This window comes from Gouania willdenowi, chromosome 4 (assembly GCF_900634775.1).
Source record: "Gouania willdenowi chromosome 4, fGouWil2.1, whole genome shotgun sequence".
NCBI classification, from domain to species: domain Eukaryota; kingdom Metazoa; phylum Chordata; class Actinopteri; order Blenniiformes; family Gobiesocidae; genus Gouania; species Gouania willdenowi.
Window position 1 is genome coordinate 43782796 of NC_041047.1, and position 17588 is coordinate 43800383.

At 42.8% G+C, this 17588-nt stretch overlaps 1 protein-coding gene across 1 annotated transcript; it reads right to left on the bottom strand.

Annotated features, from left to right (window-relative positions):
- Positions 1-7517: 7517 nt before the first annotated feature.
- LOC114462341 (meprin A subunit beta-like) lies at positions 7518-17261 on the bottom strand. The gene is made up of 8 exons (XM_028445106.1): positions 17000-17261; positions 13773-13922; positions 10925-11140; positions 10595-10851; positions 9086-9296; positions 8834-9007; positions 7721-7935; positions 7518-7656 (listed from the first exon to the last, which is right to left on the bottom strand). Exons 1-8 carry the CDS (start codon positions 17259-17261, stop codon positions 7615-7617), a joined length of 1527 nt encoding a protein of 508 aa, XP_028300907.1. The 3' UTR covers positions 7518-7614.
- Positions 17262-17588: the final 327 nt, after the last annotated feature.

Below are 17588 nucleotides of genomic sequence, written 5' to 3' on the forward strand. Positions count from 1 at the left end.
ATTTAATGTGCAGGACACCCACGGAGACTGGCTCGCATCGGACCGCCGCACGGGCTGGGACGGGAAAAAACGGACCACGGTGAACCTCGGACAATTCGGCTGAAACAAAGGTGAGAAGCTGGTTTTTGATTACACAAAGCCTTTGCGCTTCTTTTTCCTTTTCTTTCCTTTCATTTGACACCTCTGCTGTGGTGCGTGATTAGAGGTTGCGGGTTCCGGTCCAGTTGAATAATATTATTGGTGCCCAGAGTCCTGACAAGTCTGCATCAGTTGTGTGTATGTAGAAGTTCTCCCAGCTCTTTATTTTTAAGAGCGTAGGTTGAGAGTCTCTGGCTGATTCAGATATTTTTCTTAAATTTCTTGAATTACCAGCTGTTGAGAGGAAGTTCCCTTGTCCTCTCACAGGGATCCTCCCTACTTCAGTATGTCAATGACATACTCCTTGCAGCTCCCTCCAAGGAACAATGTGAATACGACACACTATCTCTGCTGCATCACCTCCATGAGCAGGGCCACAAGGCTTCACTTTCCAAACTTCAGTTTGTCCAGGAAGTCGTCCAATTCATTGGTCATTCCATTTCATGTGAAAGGAAAACCTTGTCCAGAAAACGAGTGGCTTCCATCGTCGCTCTCCCAAAACCTTTGATCAAAAAGAAAATGTTGTCCTTTTTGGGCATGTGCTCATTCTGCCGAAATTTCATCCCGGATTTTTCAGGCTACGAATGTCATTTGAGGGCAGTGGTGAAAAACTCACCCCCTAAGGCCCTGGTCTGGACCCCCGAAGCCCTCCGCGCTTTTGAGGACTTAAAAACGGTTCTCCAGACATCCCCCACACTGGGCATCCCTGATCTCCAGCACCCTTTCACACTGTTTGGATGAAAAGGGTGGTTGCATGACCTCCGTCCTGTGCCAGCTGCACGGGGACAAACTGAAACCTTGTGGCTACTTCTCAAAGGAACTTGACCCAGTGGCCAGAGCCTTTCCACCTTGTCTGTGCTCAGTCGCGGCATGTGAGGCTGCTCAGTTCGTGAAATCACTGGCTATGCTCCCCTGCATCTCAATGTGCCTCACTGCGTCACGTCCATTCTGAGGGATATGCAGACCTCGCATGTCTCAGCAGCTCGCTGGCTCAAGTACAACACCACCCTCTTGGGTCTTCCTGATGTGCATGTCCGCCGTTGTTCTACTCTGAATCCTGCTACTCTCCTACCTCTCCCTGAGGATGGGGAGCCTCACTCTTGCATTGCTGTTCTGGTTCCTCTTCCTGATCTCTCCGCTGTCCCTCTTACTAACCCTGACTTCATTTTCTACGTGGATGGCTCTGCATCCCGCGACCCCGACACCGGGTCTAACAAGGTGGGCTTTGCTGTTGTTTCTTCCTCCTCGCTCCCTTCTCACTACTCCGCCCAGGCCGCCGAACTCTGCGCCCTCACTGAGGCGTGCCGCCTGGCCTCTGGTAGGTCTGCTACGATCTACACTGACTCTCGTTACGCCTTCGGGGTTGTGCATGAGTTTGGGGCGCTCTGGAAGCAGTGTGGGTTTCTCAAATCTGATGGCTCTCCTATCCTTAACTCCACCCTTGTGTCTGCTCTTCTTGATGCTATTCAGCTACCTTCCTCTGTTGCTGTTTGCAAATGCGCAGCTCACTCCTCTGCTACTGATGACATCTCTCGTGGTAATGCACGCGCTGATGCGGCAGCCAAATCTGCGGCCCGCACATGCGTCCCTCCCTCTTCCTCTTTCCTCTCCACCCCTCAACTGGTCGCCTCTCTGTCCGAACTCTCCGCCTTCGTCACTTCCGCCGAACGCCGCAAATGGCAGGCCTCAGACTGTCACCAGGTGAGTGGGGTTTGGTAAGGCCCCGATTCAAAACCTTGCCTACCGACTGCTCTTTTTCCTGCTTATGCTAAATTGACACACGGTCAGGCCCATGTGTCAAAGGGTGGAATGGTATCTGCAGTTCAGACAGTGTGGTACACCAAGGGATTCTCTTCCTTTGCAGCCGAGTTTTTTTTTTTTTTTTTTTTTTTTTTTTTTTTAAAGGATTTTTTTGGCTCTAGTGGCCTTTATATGACAGTTGCTTGACAGGAAGGGGGTCAGAGAGAGCAGGGAATGACACGCAGGAAAGGGTCCCAGGCCGGGAATCGAACCTGGACCCGCTGCAGGTGAGGAACTATAGCCTCTGTACATGGGGCGGGCGCTCTACCCACTGAGCTAAACACCGCCCCTTTCTCTTAAACACCGCCCCTCAGCCGAGTTTTGTCAGAAATGCATGATCTGTGCTAAAAACAATCCAAGCAGAAAGAAACCATTGACTAGCCAGACAGCACACCCGCAGCCATCCATGCCTTTTCACCACCTGCAGATGGATTTTGTTGAGCTAACACCATGTGAGGGAAAGAAGCACTGTTTGGTCATCATAGACATGTTCTCCAAATGGATTGAGGCCTTCCCAACCAAACACCAGACAGCCACAGCAGTAGCCAAAGCACTGTTTACTGACATCATTCCTAGGTTGGGCATTCCATACAAGATCTCATCTGATAACGGCACACATTTTGTCAGCCAGGTGAAAATATAGAGTTAGAGCTAAGATTAGACATGGATCTTAGAAAACACTGCAGCTATCACCCTGAGTCCGCTGGGGCTGTAGAAAGAGCTAACGGTACTCTGAAGAACAGGTTTAACAAGTGCATGGATCAGACAGGGCTGAACTGGATCAAAGCCTTACCGCTTATCCTTCTCCAGATGAGACAACAGGTTCATCCGAAGTCTAAACTTTCACCCTTTGAAATTCTTTTTGGGCGGCCACCCAATGTGGGTCTATCCCCCTCTGTTTTGTCCTGGTCTGAGACAGCTCTCCAGGACGACAGCTTGATAAAATACTGTGCACAACTCTTCACGATTCTTACTCTCAACAGGTCCAGAGTACGAGCGGCCCTCCCACTGACTAGTACCGAGAGCCTCCATGACATCCTTCCAGGTGACTTTGTGATCGTGCACAACGCAAGACGGAAAAAGTGGACCGACCGAAGGTGGATCGGCCCTTTTCAGGTTCAACTGACAACACACACGGCTGTGAAGGTCGCAGAGCGAGCCACGTGGATTCACGCATCACACTGCAGGAAGGTGCCAACAACAGCTGACCCTGATCTTGAGGCGACTGGTCCAACGGAGGAACAACCAACATCAACACCGATCGAGGAACCGCAGTAAAGAGGTGCGTTTTCAGAAGCTGCTTCTTCTTCTTGGGAGCAGAGCCAGGGAGCGTTTCCTTTCCTCCGGATTGGGAGCAGTGCTTTGATGAGCTTTTGTTTGCTTTGAAAGTTGTAAACGAAAGGGAAAATACCTCGGGGGGTCACTGGCTGACCTTTCTTACGAGGCGTATGGTACGTTGGAACATTTGAAATCCAACCTTGAGGACATCGTGGGAGAAACACCAATCACACGCCTTTCCCGCTGTGATTGAACAGGTCACAAGCCCTTCGGTTTGTGACCCAGGAGAAACCTTGAGGATGTCGTGGGAGAAACACCGATCGCACGCCTTTCCCGCAGAGGTCACAATCCATCATGCCACCACTCTATCGTTTCATGTCACTCGTGTTCTGGCCATCGATCAGTGCAGTGGTTCTGTCCACAGTTCCAGTGCTCTTCTGGCTACTGGCCTCCAAGGGGACCATCCAATATACTGAACTTGAACCGATGAATGCAAGTGTTGTTCCTGATGTAAATGTTTCCTTTTACAGGGGTTCTAATGCTAGCAGAAATAAACGTTGGATAAACGACATCGCCCTGCACGACACTTTAGCCGCGACCAATGTTACTCATCTGTTTTTCACGAACACCTGGTACAGATACGCGCACTATCAAGCTAAAAGTAGGGGCCTATCTAACTGTTATGTTTGCTCTTACATGCCTGTGTCATCAACACATCCCCGCTTAACCGCGATACCAATGGTTGCTTCCGACTCCTTTTGTTATTTGTCTTATTCTAACTTCGGCATCGGGGACCCCAACTGTTGTTCTAAACAGCCAGTTCAGAAACTGGCGACCCTACGTGATGATACGTCTTCCACTATGTACGTAGATTACACGCGATCCACCACTTTTCCCTTCTGTTTTGCCAGGAACGGAACTCGTAAACTAGGCCAGATTCGCCGCCACAATTGCAATTATACCCTAGGTCCTGAATGCGCCACCGCACATGATTCACACACATGTGCCCACGTTCACACACCAGGGGCTAATGGCACGTTTAATTTAGCAAATGGTTTTTGGCTATGCGGTTACAAACTGTATACACACCTTCCCCCGCACTGGGATGGTGTGTGTGCGCCTGTGCATGTAACTGATCTGGCGCCCTCTCTTGGTTAAAATCGCTGTTATACTGGTGGCGGTTCTTTTTCTTCTCTGTTGCGGCATTCCAATCTTGTGCCGTATGGTAGAGGGATTAGTGCAGAGCGCCTTCTCGGACCGACACGTCCGCATAACCATGCCAGAGACGGAAATCCAGCCTGAAGTGTTTATGATGCGTGTTTTTGATGACTCTGATGATGACTGATGATGACTCTGCTAACTGATGACACCTACAAATGTTTTTTTTTTTTTTTATTGCTATGCTATGCTGACTGATATTTTTACCGTGTGTGTTTTTGCTACTAGTGATATATATATATATATATATATATATATATATATTCCATATTCATTGCCGTGATTGCCAATGATTTTAGTTGGTAAGGATACTTGATTTTATTGTGCAAATGACCTTGTCTCACGTAATATTCATTATGTGTTTAGGGGGTTCTTTGCCTTTTCCTCCTTTCTTCTTGCTCCAACTTTGGGGATGCCTGTGCCCCCTGAAAAACAATGCATATATCCATAGTGTTATGACGGTGTCAATGTCGTTTGTCCTACAGACCACGAGAGGTTGAGCTAAAATTACACTAACTTTTTTGATAAAGTTTTATGTGTTTTAGGCTGTGCTTTGCTAAGGTTAAAACATTTTACCAACTAAATTTTGCTTCTTTTTTTGTGTTGGACTTTGTCCAAAAAGGGTGGATTGTTTGGGAAAAATTCGTTTGTTATGTTTATTAATATATTTACTCATATATTTACTCATATACCTTATTCTTTTAAGCCTTAAGCTGTAACTTTCCATTGTGTGCCTGTCATGCCTCCTGCTCTACTTCTCCCTCCTAGGTCAGGTCAGCTTCCCAAAACACATCTAATCATCAAGGCCAGACACAGAGACACCCTCTGTTCACACACTCACATGTCTACACACACTCACATAGTCACACACACACACCCAATACACATTCATTCATACACACTTCACCATACACGCACACACTTTCAGCACATCTGCACTCATGACAATCAGGAGATACCAGATAACTGGCTGTTCTAGGAGAAACTGTCTCTTCACCCTCTTCTGTCACCTCCTCCTTTCTCTTGTTATCTGTAGCAGGGGGAGGAGGGAGGAGGACAGTGGGGGAATAATATGTGATGTGTTGGAACTGTGCCCCACTCTGTCTTTCGGACCTCCGGCCGGATGGTCACTAATATTTTGTCCATCTTTGTACTCCTTCTTTAATTTAGTTTAGAATAAAATCATTTTTTATTAATTCACCAACTCTCCAGTCTGATCTTCTTTGCTCACCAACGCAGAGGGTGTTTACAAGCCAAAGACAAGGTAACCCTAAAATTTTCACCGTAACAACAGTAAAAGCAACGTCCTATGAACACTTTACAAGTCTGATGTGCTGCTACTTTGTTGAATCGGCCCATTGTGGAAATGTTTGGACATGGCTGAGTTACTAATAAATTTAACATCTAAAGAGTAAAATAATTGATTATTGATTATTTTACCATCCTAATTCTGATCACATTGAAGCCTTAGAAGATGGAGGCCATGACATTTTATCTGTGTGAATAAAAAGTCCAACATAAAAATGAACACAATGGCTAAAATAATTCTAGCAAGTTCTGATGTGTAGTTACAAAATAAAAGCTCACCAAAGTTTCAAAGTTTCAATATACTTATTATAGACTTTGGATTCATTTTTAAAGAAAACGCCCTGTTATTGTAGTCTATTTCCACTTCAAGTTTGTAGTACATGACCTCATAGTGTGACCCTATAAGTTTCAATACATTCTAATCTGTAGTTTCAAAATCAAAGCCTGTCAAAGTTTCAGATATAAGACTTATTACATAAAACTTTGGATTCATTTTTAAAGAAAACGCCCTGTTATTACAGTCTCATTCCACTTCAGGGTTTTAGTACACAACCACATAATGTGACCCTATAAGTTTCAAGTCATTCTGATGTGTAGTTTCAAAATAAAAGCCTGTCAAAGTTTCAAATATGAGACCCATTACATATGATTTTGAGTTGATCTTTTTTAAACGCCCTGTTATTACAGTCTCATTCCACTTCAGGGATGTAGTACACAACCTCACGGTGTGCCCCTTTAAGTTTCAAAACATTCTGATGTGTAGTTTCAGAATAAAAGCCTGTCAAAGTTTCAAAAATGAGCCTTATTACATATGATTTTGAATTCATTTTTTTAAAAAACGCCCTGTTATTACAGTCTCATTCCACTTCAGGGTTTTAGTACACAACCTCATGGTGTGATCCTATAAGTTTCAAAACAATTTAATGTGTAGTTTCAAAATAAAAGCCTGTCAAAGTTTCAAATATGAGACTTATTACATAAAACTTTGAATTATTATTTTTTTTTTAAAAATGCCCTGTTATTACAGTCTCATTTCACTTCAGGGTTGTACACAACCTCATGGTGTGACCCTATAAGTTCATTTCACAAGTCCAATGAGTTAATTTACTTATCTGTGAAACTGGTGATTTTGAGAAGATTAAATCATTACTGTTAAATTATAGTTGTCGTCTGACTGTTGATTTGAATTATTTCACGTAACCGGGGAGAGAATTGTCCCTAGTCCAGGGACTAGGTAATCACATCCTTCATACATGATCAGCACCCCAAGAGTATTTGTCACCAGCCGCCACTGTATATAGTGTATACATATAATGTATGCTATGCTACACATTCTTTGTTTGCAGCTCATTGTTTTTGTTCAGATCTTATCTCTGGCAGAAGGAAGTAAAAGAGATTCTAGATTCTGAGAAAGTGTTCATGTTCACACACACAATGGAAACATCTGTAATCACACACACACACACACACACACACACACACACACACACACACACACACACACACACACACACACACACACACACACACACACACACACACACACACACACACACACAAAGGAAACATCTCTAATTAGATGATTCTCAAGCATCATTGTCAGCATTAACTGTAAGTGATTGGCTTGTTGGCGCAGCGTGGTGGTGTAGGGGTTATTAGTGCCTCTGCCTCACAGCAGGAAGGTTATGTGTTCTATATATTATATGTTTTATAATCATTGAGGATCAGCTCCAGCTGGCCCCACCCTGCCTGTACAGAAGGAACCAACAAACCAATGAACTGGTCAAATTTTATTGAATAGGGTCATTTATTTCTTGCTGACAGAAAAGCGTGTTTGGATCGATCACTGCTGGGTTTATCCCTAACCAGCCATCACAGGTCGCTGAGTGTCGGTAGATCCTTGTTAAGATGATCCTGTCATGAAGAGCAGATGTTTGTTCATGAAATTAATGCTGACTCAGTGCTGAGTCATGGTTACCTCAAAGGTAGGTGTGTCCTGCATGTCAACGTTTCCACTCTTCCTCTTGATCCTCCAGGTGTTTCTTCCAATGATCAGAGTAACAATTAACATGACTCCTGCCACAGAGCCTGCCACTGCTATAATCATCACAGAGATCTTGGTTTGGTCTGTGGCCTGTAGATTGCCAACAGCAGATTTGGGCACAGGTTGAGGCGCCAACAGTTCAGATATGTCTGTTGGAGAAGTGCATTATTTATTTATTTTTTAATAATTAATTTTTCCAGTTTTCTACTTTAGAATACAAAACAAAACCTTTCCTTCTCCCATTATAAAATTCAGGGGGGAAATCATCCTGTCCTGGCAATATATTAGACTGCAGCATAGATGAGTTAGTGAAAGGTGAATCTAAATCCCTCTGATTCACTTTAGGTACTTCAACATTATTTAGAAATAAATCTATCATTATGAGGTCTTCTGGTGGTTCTTCTTTTGGATCCAACTGCCTGTCTCTGCCTGGTAGTGACAGATCTTTCTTCAAGCCCAAACCTGCTGCAGCCCGACTCTATTCAAATCTATTTTATTTATTTATTAGCCACTCATTCTGCATCCTACTATAAATATGACAAGCATCTTCTGTGCCTGCTACACGCTATGTAGCAGTTTTCTCCGACATGGAAAGCATGTGGTAACACTGCTTTAACACACACAGCTCAGAGAGATGCTCTCTCTACATATGTGACAGCAGACAGCTCCAAAAGTCCTTCATACTTTTTTAACATAATTCATTCATGTGAAAGAGGACAGCCTTTATTCACGTCCTCACCATCCATTTGTGCGTCTTTCTTGTGCTAATCAAAACACATCACCTAACCGTTCATCAATTGTGACCGCCCAAGCTGAGCCCAACCAGAGCCCATGTTAAAAAGATAGAAATAAGCCTGACCCCGGGTTCGGCCAAATATTTAAAGCTCTATGTAGGAGTGCATCACTGTGATGGTTGTCAGAATCTGGTGGAGGCATGATATACGTCTCTGCTGATCCGTGTGATGGTGAAGGGAATTTTCAGATTTGGAACTTTCAGTTGCTTGTATTTTGCTCTTCACTGTAAGAGATATTTAGTGTAACATTAACCTTCCATACTGAAGAGGAAGTAAGCGTCATCTCCTTTGATGAAGTTCCTGCTCTTTATCCTACGATGAGAAAGGAAGCTGCTGGTTCCAAAACCTGGGCCTCTGTAATAAGTAGTGCCATCAGATGCAGTTACTTTGGAGCCTACCTTACTGGGATTATCCCAGTACAGCTCTCCTGAGGAAAGAGATGAATTTAGCTGCTCGTGAAACAAGAACCAAGCAGAACATCTGAATGCAACACTACAAATCTCACCTTCAGAAGAGAGTTTCTCAGGGTCGGTGGTGACCATTCGATGGTTGTTCATCTGCTGCCTGATGTCAGACTGCTGATCCATCAGGATCATGGTAACCTGCTGCCATGGACAAGGCCACTGCAGCCTGTGGTCGTTGGGGCCTGATGTCAGGTGCACGTAGACACCTACGTACCCTGGACGATCACTTCGTCCATTTAGATATACACCAACCTGAAGTTTTCAGTTGACAGAGGTTTCACACACTGCTGTAATAAGGCTCAGCTGTAGACTCTGGATATAGATTATACAAGCATGCTGGAAGCAAGTCTGTAGGTATTTTTTTTTTTTTCATTACTATATCAAAGATTAACACTATGTGTCTCTTATTACAGCTTTGCATGTTTTGTTCTTCACCAGCCCTCCCTAAGCTAAACTTTAATACCACCTGAAAATTACTGAGAAATGCCCTCAACTTGAGGTATTTTCATTCAAATTACATGATTGTGAGAGATCAAAAAGATTATTTAAGTGGCTTTAAAAAAGTCATTTATTGTATTTAACAGACATGAACCATTTACATTCTGCTGTATTTGAGACTAGTCCTAAGGGCTGCCTGCCACTTTTAGTTTTGACCATCAGGTTATTATTTTTTTAGTACATTATTCTGTTATATGATGAAAGTCAGTGCTCCACTTGGCCACCAGATAGACTAGCAGAGCAAAAGCAGAATGTGTCAGTGCACTAATGCAGTGGTTCCCAAACTTTTTTTTGCCCAAGGCAAGTAAAATTCTGAATGCACATCTATTGTACAAAATAGGATTTATAACACGTGTTATCACTCATCATGTACAATATCTGTAAATGTGCATAATTACAGTACATACGGAAAATATTCACAGCGCTTCGCTTTTCCCACATTTCATCATGTTACAGTCTTATTCCAAAAGGGATTACATTCACTTTTTTCCTCAAAATTCTACACATAATACCCCATAATGACAACTTAAAAATGTTTGTTTTAGGTTTTTCAGTGTAATACCCAAAAATCTGGGCTCTTACCCGTAAATTGGAGAGCTGACCCTGATAATCTCATAAGGAGTTAAAAACAGGCGATCTTACAGTATCCTCTACTGATCCGCTATTGTGAAACAATGGAGCCGCCCTGAACCCGCGAGAACAGCCTAGCAGGCAGCACTCAACGGGATCCATGCCACCTTCCATAGGGCCGACTCACCCCCCCCAAAATGCCCTACACACTCTAAGACAAACGGCAGCATCCACCCATCCCCCCAGCATCCACGAGCGAGGACTCATCACACCCAGCCGTACCATGTCAAACTCAAGACCTGTCTGATCCAGCCATTTGGAGCGTCTTATCCAGCTCAGAGCAAAAATTGAATCACATTTGGTTTAAATGGATTTTAGAATAATGATTTTAATTAAATTACCATGAAATGTAATTAGTAGATTGCTCTAAGTATTGAAAGGATTTTTTTTTACCATTTCATCCAACACAAGGAAAGCCTTACCTGAAAGGAGTAACCGGCTGCAGAGAGGAATCGAGGGCTGTAGGACTTGGTCCCTGGCTTGGTGCTGGTCAGCAGTTTAGTCATGTTGTGAATGTGCCAGATGTGCTGAGGACACTTTGTAGAAGCCATGTTAACGTCATCCAAAGAGAAACCTCCCTTTGATGTCATGTTCCCACTGATCCCCTCAAAGACCACACGGGACTTCTGTGTCACCTCCAGGTTGATTGCATGAAGCTCCCAGGAGCTCATGCCTCCTCCTGAGGGCAGAGCAGCAACAGTGATGCATTCATCCTTCAGGGTTTGAAATGAATAAAAAGACTGAGGATTTACCCAAAATGCTCTTAAAAAGCTTCATTTTCCCGCTGGGATTATCCTTGTCATGCTCTCTCACCCAGATGTTCAGAACGTCATCAGCTGCTGCAGTGTTATGGAGAAAAAAGTGCAGACACTGTACTCCTGGCTTGGGGTAAAGCCAGCGGCTCTCCAGGAGTGCTCGGTCCCCGGAATGAGTAGAGGAGCTGCTGAAGTGCATGAAGGAGCCTTTTCCTGAGTAGGAAGCATCAAACTTTAATCTTGAACATATATAAATAGAATGACCATATTACAGGAGAACCATACTAACACAAAGGATACCATGCATAAAGACCTTCACAGAATGATGGGGAAAATACATGTAGAATGTCAGCTGCAGCCACATTGAAACCTCATCTCAACACATAGAGCAAAGGCTCTGGAACCAGTCTTCTCAAGATGGTTGGAGTCTCTTCGACTCTGGAGTTGCCACAAGTGAGAAGTGCCATGCGGGGGTGGCAATTCCTATGGCCCCCTATGGCAATGAATCTCCTAATAACAGCTGAAGGAAGGCCAGGGTCCAGAAATATGGTCAGGCAGCCAACAACCCCCCATAAGAGGTTACATGGACGACCATGTAACCATCCTCATAGAACTTCCACCTCCATGAGAAGAGGAGTGTGAACAGGACCATCTGCATGACTGCAGGGGGAAAGGATGGCAAGCTTGGCTGTTCCTGGTTGGGGTCAAATGGAGAGGATTCCCTGTCAAGTCAGTGTGAAGAATGCTCAAAGAGGCACTCATTTATCAACGTTCGTACGCTCAGTTCTGAGGGTACGACGTGCCTTCAACCATATTCACTCAAACTTTGGTATTTATCAATTTTGACGTGAGCGTACGCTGTGATTAGAGCTCACATGAGGTCTGACCTTGTGTGTTGATTTGTGGTGCGGCACAGCAGAATCTGACTGAGACTGAAAATAAAGTATTAAACAAAGCTCAGCTGTCATTAAGGCATAAGCAGACACACTTTCAGAACAGATCAAAACGGATTATTTAAACTAATTAAACAAAATAAATTTAATTTCCAAAAAGGCCACTTTATTACTGATATGACTTTTTTGGTTTTCCTTCAATGGAATATCATATAACACTCACACACAGGAGTGCATCACTGCTCCTGCTCCGGACCGGGGGAACGCTGCTGTGAATCATTCATGCTTTGTAAAGTCTATCAGTAATATGCTGAAGTATAGGTGAAATTTGCTGAAGGGTTTTGTTAATTTCTTTAAATGTGTTATTTTTTAAGCTTGTGCACAACTTCACAGCAGAGACCCTGATGCTGATATATATCAGCATCAGGATCTATGCTGTGAAGTTCTACGCAATGGGCACAGGGCAGACGTCACCTATGAGAACCTTTATACGATGACCGACAGGGGCAAACGTGCAGGAATAAGCAAAACGCTGCAAACAAAGGAATATTTGATGATGTCAGAACCTGCGGGTTCAGCAATGGCTCATAGAAAGCATTCGTATGGCTCCGCTTTTTAAAATGTGCTGCAGACTGAGCACCTGCTGAACCCCTGTACCACGCAGAAACATGACAGGTAAAAATGTAAGTTTTACTCCAGAACAGCATACCGACTACAGGAGAGTTGGAGATCAAGCTGCTAAGGGCTTCAGATCTACGTCTGAAGCCTCCATTAGCTGAAGGCAGAGATATTTCCCAGTTCAATGTCACGAACACGCTCCTGTGTCCAACAACTTTCTGAAATGGACAGAAATGTCCGGTATTAAAGAGAAAGTATAAGCAAGCACCTCACTCTGCTCTTTAATCAGGCTCTCCCTTCACCTTGTGGCTGCACGGCCCGAATAAACTTAACAAGCTCCTTGGCATACACGGTTCTTAGGATAAACAGAATTAAAACCAACTAAGCTCTGGTACCAGCAATAGCAATAACTTGGATCTTTTGGCCGAAAAGGGGTAATCAAGAGACACTGACTCCGCTTTAAGAACCGGTAGACTGAGGGAGCAGGCCTGGCACAGCCGCTCTGCTTCGGTCGAGCTATAAATAACTTCATTTTTGATGTTCGCAGATAGGTTTTCACCTATGTGAACAAATGCAAGTGAAATACTGGCAATATAGAGCCTTGTCCCGTAAAGCTGCTTTTTAATTTGTGCATTTTCTGTGAAATAAAACACACAGCGTAGTTGTTGTTAAGGGTTTTCATGATGAAGAAATTTATGTAACAAATGTTGCTACATAAATATGGTCAATTGAAACATTTAAAAATTGTATTATTTACCATTTATTACCACACAAAAGTACGGAAAATTGGTACAGTTGAGTACCGACCGATTCACAGGTACTGGTTCAAATGTGAAAGGTACGCACTTTTTTTTTAATTTATTGCATTATTAGCAACAGGAAATGGTGATAGTTAGAGATGACTAAATGAAAGTCCATTTTTTGGAGTTGGGATCTTGCAAACTGAAATGATTGACTTGCAATACATTTCCCCCCAACAGAGAGCAAGAATAATCAAAATTAAAGAAGCTCTATGATTCAAAGCTTCTCTTCTTTTCTTTCTTTGAAATTATATTTTAAAAAAGCAGTCTTCTAGAAGCAGTAACAACAGACAACTGCAGTGAAGAGCATCAGCTCTTCCTGCTCAGCATAAAGAGTCCAAACTTTACATTTCTCATACATTTAACATTTAGAAAAGACATTAATTGTTTGCGTGTTGACTTTACTTACATTAACTAATTTACTGTATCATGAGGCTAGAGGACTTGGCCACCATTACAGCTGTGAGTTGCTAAATCGGGCAGCGACTTGAGGTCAGAACATGCGCTGTCCTGTTCAGTGCACCTGACACTGACCTTTGCATTGTCCCATGTTGGTGAAATCATTGGGAGGACCTCCGCTCACAGAACTCCGCTGCTCCCATTTGGCCTCACCCGGACCGCCGATCATCCCACAGATGTTTTCCTGTTCGAAGTTACAGCTCTCCACGAAGGTGGAAGACTTGGCTTTGGAGAGATAGCAGCTTCATAAGGACCTGTGTAGATTGAATGTGTAGAGTGCTGATAGCACTCTACACATTCAATCTAAGTCTCATGATGTCTTCCCTCCTTAAGGATCCTGAGTGTAAAACTGGACAAATGACTGTTGCATTATTAATTAATAACTGTTATATAAGAGGAGAAAATCACAACACCTTTGATCGACTCCTATCAGCTGCCCTAAATAAGTGACAAAGATCTGCTGATAAGTGATTGATAATGCAGTAAAAACCAGGTTAACCTGTCATTGTTTACTAGAGCCTAGAAACAAAACATAGAAACTGAATCAAAGCAGAGAGCATTTTAACCTACTCTCCAGTATATCTATCAAGCAACTTTATTCATATGTATCTCCTGCAAAATGAAAGTCTGAAAGTCTGTAAACAATTTAGGGTCAGAGCCAGTTTTACTTTGGTACCTCGCTAGAAAAGTTAGGAACAAGTCTCTGATATTGTTATGCTCTTTTTTTCAATTCAAAATTAAAGCAAAGGCCCAAACATACTCGGGTGAATCGAGTGCCGACTGTCCCCACTCCTCAGAGCTTACATACATGGACATACCGCCGCGTAGTAGTTTCCATTAAAATCCTACATGTGCGCTTTATGTGTAAACTTTTCAATCAGTCGGCACACGTGTGTCCAGTGAAAGCGGGTGTCGAGAAACAGAATATTACTGACAGTCACCTCTACATCGGAATGAGTGAACAGGAACAGCCGCTGAACATCACTGTGAACTGAACATTAAAAAACAAGCTTCGGACAATGTGGGGAAGTGAAAGCTCTCACAGCCTTAATAAAAGGACGAATGAGACGTGCTCCGTATGCAAGACGATGTCCGAGTGAATGAAGTCATACATCTGTTGGATATTTATTTTCATTGTCAAATCACCACATTTGGTTTATGAGGAGCAATCATGCACAGGAGTCTGAGGCTGACAGCTTACATAACTGACACACACACGAAGAAAGAGCACGCGCTGCAACACTTCGGACACAGTAAAAATGAGCCAGTTTGAAATAGAAGGAAACAATAAACAGCGTAAAGTTACCAAATAGCCACGTTAGGTCAATGCAATCATGTACAGATTCTGACTCTGAGTCTGGACTCTACGTGATCGCTCCTGAGGCAATGGTGCACGGGACCGAACAGACGAAGCGATGTGTCAGTTTGCTTCCAGTAAAAAATGACCATAAAAAGCTGTAAATGGACTGATATGCAGACGTGGGGCAGTGAGGAGGAGACTTTATGTGGAGATGGAAACTCTTTGGTTCAAACTGATCAGAATACGTGGAAATCCACAGAAATCTCCATGAACAGGAGCATAGCAGCCCGACTAGCTGCCCATTTTTATTGGCCGTGACATTTGACGGGCAGCTCGTCAGCCAATAGAGTGCGGCCTACGTGAATTTTTCTTGGAAAATTGCTAAATTTTTGGAATGCGGCAAATATAGTGGTACGTTCAATAGCCTGGAAAATACGGTACCTCGATCTGTGCTCGGCAAGTTGTTCTTCCGGATGGCACTAATCGATCTAAAATAGTTTTAAAAGGTAATCAATTAATTACCGGCGCAGCAAACTTTTAATGGAATAGAATACACCTTTATTGATCCCCAGAGGGGAAACTCACATTTGCAACACAGTATAAGAGCAGAGAGTAAGAACAACAATAAATATAATATAGAATTAATACTACATAGAATAATATTGCAAATAAAGATCTTTTGATAATATAGATGTTATGGCCGACGTCACGCACCAGCAGACAACAAAACAGCATTGCGGAGACCCTAACCCAAGCAAGAAACTGATTAATTCATGTTTGGGGTCTAGTGGGTGGAAACACTTAAGCATTTGCACAGACGGAAATATTTTAAAGGAGTCGCTCACTGTGTCGATTGTCGACCACCAGCCCCTTCTGACAGCGTTCGTTGCAGGAGTAGCACAAGCAGCGGTGGTAGCTTTAGCTTGTTAGCAAAAGCTCTGCAGAAGCCTCACCCATCATGTTAAAACAAAGTTCATCAGGTTCAACCACTGCTCATTTAACCTTAACAGAACTTGGCTGCACTTCATTTTTGATATTAATATTGTATTATTTTTATTTTGAAAAAAACAAGCAGAAGAGTCAGGTAAATGTATTTTCATTTTTTTTTTAAAAAAAATGAGTATTGAAAACATGAGCAGAAAAGGTTAACATCCAGTTAATTTAAACTGGTGTTGGACTTCAAATAAAATGTGAATATATTTGCCATTAAATGTTGTTTACTTGTCTGTTTACGCCCATAATAAATTTATAGATGATTCCCTTACAAGAAAACGAAATCTATGAAACCTCACCTGTACTGTACAGTACTCAGGTATTTATTTCAGAGTCACACTGGTTGAATTATTATTTAGGCTAAAGTGTTACTGAATCAATTTCAAGTCAGGGTTTCAAGTCTTTTTGGATTGAAACGTTCTAAATTATTCAATATCACCCATGAATGGAAATGGCAACAACTAAACATGACTCAAATCGAATTGTTGTTAAAACAAAGCAGTACACCCCTAGTGTCGGTACTTTCTTAGCTCATCTGCCAGTCCCTCCCTCAAAGTTCGTTTCCATCTCTCCTAGTCTGTTTCACCAGGTTGGTGAAATGCAGGTCGGAGTTACATTTGATGTGGGTCCAATGTGAAAAGTACATGCCGTGCACTGTTTTGTGTAACACCAGGTATGCGGAGCGGAGTCTAGACAGAAAATCTGAGCTTTGCACTTGCACTTAATTGTCCACGTACATTCCACCTGAGTATGTATCTGAGCTTTTGGTCTGTTGAAGTACTACAGTAAAAGGAGTACAGTGAAGTATGCTTAGTTTGTCAGTTGAACTATCATTTTTTGGAAAATGTTAAAATAAAGTCATGAACAGCTGCATTTCTTTGTAATTTACAGACTACTTGTAGTAATGTGAGTTTGTACGTTTGTCTACACAGTATCCTGATCACAGGGATACTACATACACAGTTAGTTACTAGTTCCTAACTAGAACTACTTAGTTAGCTGGACTTACTGCAGTTATAAAGGAGACTGAGTTTGGCCAGATCGTTTGCACTGAAGCCCATCCTCTGACCAATCACATCGCTGAACTGAGGAATCCTGGTGATGATCGTGGCTTTGGAGCCGATGTTGAAGGACGTCTTACTGTAGTGCATGACTGAGCCGTAGTCATAGGGGATTCCCAGTGCACTGGATTCAGAGTCTTCACGACTTTTAAAGTTGTGCTCCTTACCTACAGTAGATTGAATAGTTATTAGCATTTTATCTTTCATCATTTCACTAAAGCTGTAGTATTAACACCTGTGCTTTGTTTAGTTTGTTCCCATTCACAGGCTGAATGAATACAATTGTTGCATTTTCCATTAACATCCTGTAGCAGTATTATGTTCTAAACAAGCGCCATGTGTGGATCAGCTGTCCTCTAATTGGTCAGAAATCCCAGAAAAAAAAACGTTGAGAAAAACAGCAACCATGGAGCACATAAGCATGTGACTAGTTTTTCTGCATTTTTATTGTTACTGTATCAGTGTTATAGAACTAAAAGGATCCGAAATGGACATGGGCATGGGCTGTGTTAGCAACTTTTTGCACATCCCATACTG